This window comes from Haliotis asinina, chromosome 4 (assembly GCF_037392515.1).
Source record: "Haliotis asinina isolate JCU_RB_2024 chromosome 4, JCU_Hal_asi_v2, whole genome shotgun sequence".
Lineage (NCBI taxonomy): Eukaryota > Metazoa > Mollusca > Gastropoda > Lepetellida > Haliotidae > Haliotis > Haliotis asinina.
In genome coordinates, this window is record NC_090283.1 from 62,363,894 (window position 1) to 62,374,881 (window position 10,988).

Below are 10,988 nucleotides of genomic sequence, written 5' to 3' on the forward strand. Positions count from 1 at the left end.
TTTTCATACAAAGTATATTTCGTTTCGTTTTGTCTAGACAGTTGGTATTGGTGACAAAGACCATTTCTAATTTGATTCTAAGATGCTTGGGGAATTCAATAATGCATTTGTCGTAGCTAACTATGAAGTATACATGATGTAATAGGCTTCTCAATACCGGCCTTCTCGAAACGTGATTTTGTAAACACTAACCAATATGGCGGAAAGCGCACTTCGGCGTTCGTGTAAGTGTATTTTCGAAAACATCCCAACCGATTCTGGGTACATCGGTGACGTTTCAGAATTATCATTCCTGGTTACATGAAAACTTGATATCAGTGATCATTAATATGCTATTTTTGAAATTCATTACTCCCAGTAATTATCCGATTTTCACATTTCAAAACATACTGCAAATAACGCTGTGAATCTCGATTTTGTACAGTTTGAAAAATGGCGACATTTACGATGAAGCCTATTTTGAAAGGCGATTTTAAGCACTTTAGCTTGGTCTGAGGTAATAGCGGATGGCACCAAGAAACTGGGAATTTTCCGCAGAATTCAAAACTGTGAGGTGTTTATATATGCGTGGTATATTTAGAATTTTAATGGACTTCCAAGTAAGGTATGTAGAGGAAGGACATATATGTCCCTGTGGCATCCAGGGGGTTAAAGGTAATGCGGTCAGGACACAAAATAATTGGTTAATGTCATGACAGTATGCAGATGATTACGTCTTTTGGAGAGAATACTTTCATTTGACAAAGATCCTGTCTGACACAGCAATATTCGCACACACCTTTAATACAAAACACCTAGAACAATAACATTCAGAGTGTCAGATGCACGGAAGCAACTTTGAGCAGGCCTATCGGTATCACGTTTACAGATACATCTTTTTGACGCATATGTGCACCAAGTATTTCATCATAGTAGATGTGATGTTTTTATAACAATTGCTTTGAATGAGTACCCATGTCATTAGCTGATGACAGTGTTCACGAATAGTGTCTGACCCTCTGACAAATCCGGCAGATTTGCCAACGGTCAGACTGAAGTCCCCAACCTGCTGGCCCCAGTGTCTGATTGAATATATCACAATAACTTTGTCTGAAGTTGTTATTTGTGGCATGTAACACTTGTTCACTGTTTCTAAATTTATGTTTATAATGTGTGTCATTATATAATGATAATAATTTCAAAGTCAATAATGAGAAATGTTAAATCTGAAATGTGTGGTTAATTTTATTCTGTGGGTCTTGTGAATTTTCAGTGGGTCAGACAGACATCTGAAACTTTACAGGACCCAATGTCCTGTTACTGTGAAACACCATTCGTTAACATTGTGATGATTATCAAAAAAATGTGTTTATTGATTTGTGTTTCTTGAAATGTCAAACAGGTTGGGGAAACCTAACGATTGGCCTATAATAGGCCAAACGGGATATTATAGGCCGTTCTGCCTAATTTGCCTATTTTGCTTATTTTGCTATAGGTCGATCATCCTGTAATAGTGTTATTTATCAAATAAATTTGAAGTGGTGCATTTCCGCATGAGGATATCAAAATGATTCATTATTTTGATGTCCTAAGATACTCATTCAAACCCTTTTTGAGTTTTTTCATCTCATAAGGCCAGACCAATTTTATTTCTTGTTTTACAGATCTGCCTGCCATAATTTTTCAAGAAGAAGAAGAAAAAAAAATTTTTTTCCCGCTCAGAAATAAAATCCTAATGTTTTTATTGGGTAAAAATGTAAACTCACAAGAAAATACTCTTTAGGTTGTTTTTATACCCATATTCATTTCATTTTCATGAATAGCCAAAAGTAAAATATAATTTGAGTATTCAGAAGGAATATTACTTTGATTGTAAGTTTTATTTTTATTTTTTTTGCCCACCTGCCTTAACGTTTTCAGAAGACAAAAGTCTGTAAAACAAGAAAGGAGTTTGGAAATTGCTAATTAAATGTAAGTCTATAATATTTCTGACAATTTTCACTGAAAATCAATAACATTGATATTCAGTTTTAGTTGTCAGAAGTAAAATCTATAAAAAATTGTGTTCTTAATGAAACACCTTTCCTGAATCACCATTATAAAAATTTCAATTATTTTCAAAATGCTTGTGAGGTGATCAAGTAAAACCAGTTTGTGCTGAAATTGGTTAGTTATTGATAGTTTGATAAATTATTAGAAACAAGTCCAATTATTTTATAGACCGATCGGCCTTTAGCAAAACAGGCAGAATGGCCGATGATATCTCATCAGGCCCATTATAGGCAGATCGGTAGGTTTCTCCATCCTGTCAATATGTAGTGTATACTTGATATAATAGAAGAAAAGGTTATATTTCATTCAACCTAGGATACCTATTGATGTTTGGAAGTACCATCATCAGCCGTATGCCTTTGTTACACAGATACTTGTTTAGTGTGCCTCAATCTCTCAACCCAGAGACCATATAATATAATCTATTATATGGTCTCTGCTCAACCATACTATTTTCCCTTTTGCTTCATACATTGATACAGTACATACTGAACCATGGTAATAGCATACCGTTTCATGCCTATACAATGGTAAAATACTATTCAGGGTTTTACCTCAACTCACAGAGATGGTGTCCCTGGGGACCCCAATTATTAGTTTTAATGGTCCTTGCAATGTTGTGTTTTGCAGTGACAGTTCGGCTTCATGAGTCCCTGCTGTCGGGGACGGCTACACCGACTGACATTGAGATAGAGATGATGTCACTGTGTGGTCAGCTGGATCTACTCTGCAGGAAGGAACTCACACAGGTGAGCGAGCTAGTGAGTGAGTGGAATTTAAGCCTGTGGATCAATTATCGTTAAGATATCAGAACAAAATGTGTTTGTTACCTAAATTATTAGTCCTCATTGAGGGCTACCTGATGTTCTGTTGTATTGATGTGATTGCCCCTCTATATTAAGATATTATAAAAATAATGTAAAGTTGGTTTGCATGCGAGTACTTCACAATGGAAGATCCAGGTTTGAATTGATCTGCAGTAACCCATGCTTGTGGTAGGGGTGACTGACGGGATCAGGTGGTCAGGTGGTCGCTGATATGGGTTGACACATGTCATTAATTCCTAATGGCATAGGACAATGCTCATACTATCGCTGGATTATCTGATCCACACTTGATTATTTTCAGACCACCGCCATGTGGCTGGAATATTGCGGATTAGTAAAATTGAGATCACTCACTCATTTACAGACTAGCTAACATCTCCTCTGTGTTATTTTGATTAAATATGTGGTTATTATGAATCACACAAAGTTATATGAACCTTGCGTGTTTATTTCCAACACAAGTTACGATCATTACATCCAGATAAAGCTGGCTGCTAATGCTATATTTCCAGAGACTGCAGACATTCGCTATTGCCATGTTACTGGTTAACTGAAACAAGCTGAGGCAGTGTTTTGACAAAAAGTTTTAAATGAAATACAGCTTTACTTCTTACAATAATTTATATTAGATATTATTGTCATCAATAATCATTAATACTTCATCTTTGATACACCAGCCATAATTTCTACCATCAGTCTCCACAAGTCACACACCTACCCTTAACCTGGTAACATGCAAATTGGGAGAAAAATAACTTTTTGTTTCAATGTTCCCTGTGCTAGGGCCCATTTGCGTTTTTCTGCCTCATCAGGGTCAGTATATTCAGTTAGTTTAAATTGGTGTAGAAATGAGGCTGATTGTTAGCTTTTGAGCAACTCTACCAGTATAGTTTTTTCAAGTGATCATGTTTTGCAAGCAGAGCAAAAAGAACTCATCGTGTTGAATTAAATGATGTTTGACTTTGCCATATTGTATTTTGATAACAGCGTCAATTTATTGAAACGTAACCTTGGAAACTGCTGCATGAAGTGACACAGATGTTGACCATGATTGCTTGCTGATAACTTATGTATTGATTGATATTGATCTTTGGTAGTTGTTGACCTGCACAGGCATGATAAATATGAACATTAATATCTCATGAGTGGAAATTATTTGTTTTCATATTTTGGTATATTTACCCTTGTATTTACTTTCATCTAAGTAAAGTAATTATCTTTATGCTTTGTTGCAGCAACCATCTCACAGAATTGAAAATGGGAAGACCAGCAACTCTTTTGTAAACAGAGGTCTGTAATATTCTTTAATAATTTTTATAGCTTTATTCTGTAGTGACTAGGGGTGGTGTGGTAGCCTTGATGTAAAGCGTTCTGTCACCATACCAAAGACACGGGCTTGATTCCCCACATGGGTACAGTGTGTGAAGCCCATTTCTGGTGTCCCCTGCTGTGATATTGTTGAAATATTACTAAAAGCAGTGCAAAACTACACTCACTCAATCTTTAGGGACCCACTGTTATTAGTTTTAGGGGTCCTTGCAGGAAATATTAGAGTCCTGTGAAATGGAGACGGCTGTACATCTTGAAATTTCTTTAGAAGAATGAATGAATCATTGATGGGTTGAATAAAGCATGTTACTGCGCTGAATGAAACAATCAAGAACTTAGCAAAATTGTAGATGTGTTGTCAGTACAATGAATAATGTTATGTGTTTTCAGAGTGATGTTGTGAATTATTTTTTCCTGCATCCACTGTCTACATTTATGCACACTGGAAGCACATATACATGTTGCGTAAAACCCTGAACTAGATGACTAGTTATTGATAACTACCAAATAAGGGTAGTGTAGGTAGCCTATTGGTTAAAGCATTTGCTCATCACACCGAAGACAGGTTTGATTCCCCACACTGGTGCAATAAGAGAAGCCCAATTCTGGTGTCCCCACCGTGATATTGCTGGAATAATGCTACAAGCAGCGTAAAACCATACTCTCTCACTTACTCTTAACCAAACAATATGGGTAATTTCAAAGTTGATTGAGATATACTGTTCAAAAATAGTAGGGGAACTGTACTTTCAATGTATGATTGTTGAACTTGGGAGATATATGGGACTGAATCAATGTTGATACAATAATAATCGATGTTTTGAGAATGCATCACCACATGGATTTCAATCAAAGCAAAGCTGTTCGTTCAGTTATACACCTTGTTAGGTGACTGGAGTATGATATGAAAATTTCAGGTTTACAATTTTCAGTAATTAGTGTGTGATTTGACCCTGAAAACCCTGGCCATGCACAGATTCAAGAACATTATTGGAAAAAATAGTCTACAGTGATTAATCGACCTGCATGAAAAACATCAAGATTCATAATGATGCCCTTTGCACATGTAGCACATGCTTCCCATGCATTGTGTTCGCATGTGGTGATAGCATGAAATAATGCTGCGTACACAAGATGAATGTTATTTTAATGTTCCTCAAAGGGTTTTCTTTCTACCAGACTTCAAAGATCAGGTTCCCCTACTTTTCTTGAAGAGTATATTACAAATCATTGAGTGTATTTGTTAGGACTATTCATGGACAGTTAGATAAGGTCACTTAATAAGACCCTTGAAGGCTGCCTTCAGCAACTCATGCCTGCCATAAAAGGCTCTGCTTGTCATAAGAGGCGACTAAACAGATTGGGTCAAGCTCACTGACGTGGTTGGCTCATGTCACCAGTTGCACAGATCAATGCTTGTGCTGTTGATCAATGGATTGTCTGGTCCAGACTTGATTACTTACAGACCGCAGTCATATATCTGAAATATTGTAGAGTGCGGCATAAACCTACTAACCCACTCTCTCACTCACTCACTCACTCACTCACTCATTCACGCAATCAATCAATCAATCAAATAATGCCATGCCATGTGTTTGTTGCAGCCCGAGTTGTATACGACCAGATGCATCAGCTTCTGGCAAGGTGCAACAGTCCACTGGACGTCCAGGTAAACACACCTCTTCTTAAGTTTTGCTCATGCCCACAAGTGTTGGCAATCAGTTGAAATGTCACAATTAATGATGGCTTCAATGTGCAATCATCGAAAAAAATTAGTTAACATCATAGACTTGATTATTCATAGACAGTCGCCATATAGCTGGAATATTGCTTAGTGTGGCGAAAACAAAACTCACTCACTCACTCACTCACTCACTCCTTCCGAATGGTCACCGGAAACTTGAATCCCTTCAAATTCCCTAGAAGCGAACGTATAATCAATCACCTTCAGCCAACTACCTACTCACGCCAAAACTGACCACATGACCACCCACGTGATAAACATCACTCTCTCCTGAATCAACTGAGCAGACGGTAGGGCTGTTTCTTGTATCCCTTCACGCCTATAATTTCTCTTGATTTTGTTCAATTAACCCAAGTTTGCCTATAAATCATAAAAATTACATACTTGTCCTGGGCGTCGGGTGATGGGATTTGTTTTATTCCCTGTTATCTGATCCAGATTTGACAATTGGTTGTAAGGCTGCGAAATTGTTCACTCACCAAGGACTGTTTTCCAGGCATACCTTGAAAGCAAGTGGCTGGATCGACTATTTCCACGTGCTGCAGCCTACGTTGTGAGGCCTGAGGCCTTGTCCATTGCTCTGAAGAAAACAACACTGGATAGTAAGTCGCTTTTCATATGAAAATATTCTTGTAAGTGGCGAATAACGGGATCGGGCTGGTGAGACTCATGTCATTCTATTCCAGTCCTGTAGATTGATACTCATGCTGTTGATCTCTAGGTTTATCATCCCAAACGCAATGCCCTGACAATGTTATGACGTTATGAACTTGATGATGTCACAGTGCTATGACATCACTGCACTGCAGGTCTAATGGCAGTACAGTGTTGAATGATGTGCATGTTTCGTTGAAAACCAATAAAGAATTATTTTTGCTGATAAATATAATCTCACCCTCGTGTCTACTGATATCAATTATATCAACACTCGTTGATAGAGTTAAAAATATCCTTGGCAAGACTCAGATATTTTAACTTTATTAACTTTTGTTGATGTAAATGATATCAGTTGACACTAGGGTGAGATTCTTTATCTCTGCTTCATACTTGACTGTTTACAGCCATACAGCTGGGATATATGTGATGATAGATGACTAACAAACAAACAAGCAAACAAGCATAACAAACATAACTTCCATACACAGTGAGTTTTACCTCGATTCCGAGGGTCCTCCAGTTATTAAGTTTAGGGGACCTGTATGGCAATATTATGGTCCTTTAAAGTCACATTGTAAAGAACTCTTATGTTTTGATAATTTCTATACTTCCTAAAATCCCCGCCTGCTCGACTGTCCTGACCATTCTATTTTCTCGGATGGTCAGTTTTCAAAAGAAGCCTGTCCAGTGGTCTTGTAGATATGCAACACCTAACAGTCAGTATTTAGTAATGTCAGACAGGCTCCCTTGTCATAAGTTTGAGGTGTTTAAGGTATTATAATTGTTATGTTTAAACACTTATGATTGGACACTTCATGTCATGATAACCAATCACAGCACATGTACTGTCAGTTTACCTTAACTCTGTGCTGAGATTGCAGTTCCTACAAACAGTAAGGTAATCAGAAACCTTATTTTTTTTGTTTTTTATTGTTGAATACCAGACAGTCAAGTTAGTATCCAGACTGGTCTTTTTTTAAAGTTACCAGTCTGGCTGTCTGGCTTGGAGTTTGGGAAATTTTAAACACTGCTGAAGTAAATCAGTGATGATGTTGACTGATGTATAGAATGATACTCTGAAAGAACCAAACACTTAGCAAAATCTTGGATTTGTTGTGGGAACAAATGAATAATACTATGCTTCTCATGGGACACATTCCATTCTTTACGTTTGTGTGTACTTATGCACGTCACGTAATACCCTGCTTATAGAGTCTTTCTGTTCCAGACTACTATACTCAGCTGGCTGGCCTCCACCATCTTGCTACACTGGCTCGGCAGATGAATAACGACCTGTCAACACAACCTAAACCAAAGTACATAGCTCATCAGCTGGCCTTGTTGTATGTAAGTACTGTATTCCATTCACCATATCGCCTTTTGTATCAAAATACAGTCATCGATTTGCTGCGTGATTTTGTAATGAGTGAATATGATTTAATGCCACTTTTTGCAGTAGTCAAGAATTATCATGGGGGGGGGGGGGGGGGGGGGGGATGCGGTCACCAGAAGATTTGTACCCATGATTTATTTTATAGTGGGTGAATATGGTGTTACTTTTATGTTGCTCTTTGCAATATGCTGGAATTATCATGGCAAGAACATTTGTACTTACGAGGGGAATCAGCCTAGGCCTTTGTTGCAACGAGCAAACGCTTTAACCACTAGGCTACCCCACCACCACAGCGATTTGTAACCTCAGAGTGTAGACCGGTGGTTTATTTTGGGGACTATATTGAGTTCCACTCTTGGATTTTGCATCAGATACTGTCAATCTGGTTGTGGTTAGACTCATGGGAAACTAATATACTGTAGCAGCATAATCACTGTTCTCTAAATTTGATCACTAGAATCAGTCCAGACTTTACCAGTGAAGATCAGGGCTAGATTTGACCTTCAGCAACCCATGCTTGTTGTAGAAGGCAACTGATAGGATCGAGTGGTCAGACTTGCTGTCTTGGGTGAAACAAGTCATATCCCAATGGCATAGATTGATACTCATGATGTTGATCACTGGATTGTATGGTCCATCCTTGATTATTTTCAGACCGCCTCCATATAGCTGGTATATTGTTGGATGTGCCCTTAAACAACAAACTAACAAGTAAATCATGCGAAGACGTCATTAATACTGGGAAATGGTTTAAGCATCCCTGAACATTGATTGTTTCTTTGTAGCAAAGCGTCACAAACCTGGAGGGCAGCTCTTCTGCCTTGGCTGTTCAAAAGAAGAATATAGAGGACAATTTTAAAACAGTGAAAGCTGCATTTGCCGCCGATCAGGGTGAAACGTTTCTTGCTCCGGAGATCAGAGAATGGTAGGGAAACTCAGATACAAATTCTAGGATGGATATATATTCAGTCAAAGTAAGGTTTACGATTGGTCAGTAGCAGAACATGCTTGTCGTAAGAGGTGACTTGGTGTGACATGCGCAACTTGGCTGATGCATGTCCAGAGATTTTGTGTGGAACTGAAAGTTTGAATGTCCCCTTCATCTGTACATTACCAGTGAAGATCCAGGTTATGATTAGTCTTCAGTAGCCCATGCTTGTTATAAGAGGTGACTAATGGGATCGGGTGGTCAGGCTTGCTGACTTGGTTGATACGTCATCGTATCTCAATTGCATAGACTGATGTTCATGCTGTTGATCACTGGATTGTGTGGTATAGATATGTACAGACCGCTGCCATATAGTTGGAGTGAGTGAGTGAGTTTAGTTTTACGCCGCACTCAGCAATATTACAGCTATATGGCGGTGGTCTGTAAATAATCGAGTCTGGACCAGACAATCCAGTGATCAACAACATGAGCATCGATCTGCGCAATTGGGAACCGATGACACCCGTCAACCAAGTCAGCGAGCCTGACCACCCGATCCCGTTAGTCGCCTCTTACGACAAGCTGAGTCGCCTTTTATGGCAAGCATGGGTTGCTGAAGGCCTATTCTACCCCGGGACCTTCACGGGTCCCATATAGTTGGAATATTGCTGAGTGCGTAAAACTAAACTCACGCACTCACTCTGTCAATTTCTTATAAAATGTTACCATGTTATAACAGTACAGTGGTGCTGTTCAAGGCTCATAATTTCAACAACTGGATTGTTTATTCCAGATTTGATTATCTTAAAGACTGGCATTATATGATATCGTTAAAGCAAAACATTTGAAATTGCCAGCCAGGTTGGTTTATGAAAGAAGTACTAACAAATGAATGTTTTCTTACCTATGATGCAGTAAACAGTATGGTCTAACATAAATTCGATACTGCTTCTGGACTTATCAGAATGTGGAATCGTTAAGTGATACACAGGTTTCATGCGTTCTCATGTTGATATGTTGCAGGCTGTTGATGTTGACCAACAACCTGGTGACTGTCGTGACCTCGCTACCTGCCCAACTCACTGAAGACATGCAGCAGCCAGCCGCCATACTAGCCCAGGCATGATCACGTGATGACAGCTACATGCTTTACTTTTGACTTTCCTGCTGCTTTTAAAGGACAGTATGTCAATGGTTTTGTATTTGGAGGATTCAGTGAGGCAGCCTAATACTTAGGTTCTCCTTGTCATGCTGCATTTGATTCTACGCATGGGTGCAGTGGTCATAAAGTTTCCAAGTTATGTGCTGGGATTCAGACCATGGCACTTCGATACTGGACCCCTTGTCCACGATCAAACAGGTTAACCCTATCAGCAAACTGCACGTGACATGGTACGGATTTCATCTATGGTATGACTCACACCTTGCTACATGGGTACATGTGTGAAGCAGATTTCTGATGTCTAATATTCACAAGACTAGCCTACACATGCATTGGACCAGAAACTTCTGCTATGGAATTAGAAAACATTAGCCAAGGCTATTGTTTACAATTAATGATTAGATCCACTGACATACTGTCCCTTAAAACACACAAACCATGATATTTCAGTAAGCATTATACTGTTTCAGGTTCAAACTCAACCCACTCACAAAAATGATAATGATATCGTTATTAGAAAATGCCTTGTTATCATACTGTCCATCAAGAGTTTAGACTGACTGGTGTAAATATAGCCACTTGCTTCTAAAATGCAATAGCAACAGTTGTAAACTATATTTTGCAAAATAGTCCGAACTGTTTAAAAGTACTGTTTACAGATGAACTAATGTCATGCCCTGTAAAAAACAAATTTGTAATGTTGAAAAGATTATTTTCATGATTTTAATGAATGATAAAAATCAGTGAAAATTGGCGAATTCTTAACAAAACTTAACACGAAAACGCAACTATTCACATGTGTGACACTTGCACATGCTTTACAGCAATTGGAGGCTTCATTCTTGATCATCTGGATAAGGTTTGCACTCGGTCCCACAAGTGTGGAGAAATCAATCTTTGATGCAACCATATATATG

General features: G+C 38.5%; 1 protein-coding gene across 1 annotated transcript; it reads left to right on the plus strand.

The window, feature by feature from the left end:
* Positions 1-2,633: 2,633 nt before the first annotated feature.
* On the plus strand, positions 2,634-10,778 carry LOC137281074 (uncharacterized). Its single transcript, XM_067812215.1, has 7 exons — positions 2,634-2,780; positions 4,094-4,148; positions 5,792-5,856; positions 6,428-6,533; positions 7,817-7,935; positions 8,767-8,906; positions 9,933-10,778. Exons 1-7 carry the CDS (start codon positions 2,634-2,636, stop codon positions 10,033-10,035), a joined length of 735 nt encoding a protein of 244 aa, XP_067668316.1. The 3' UTR covers positions 10,036-10,778.
* The last annotated feature ends 210 nt before the right edge of the window (positions 10,779-10,988 follow it).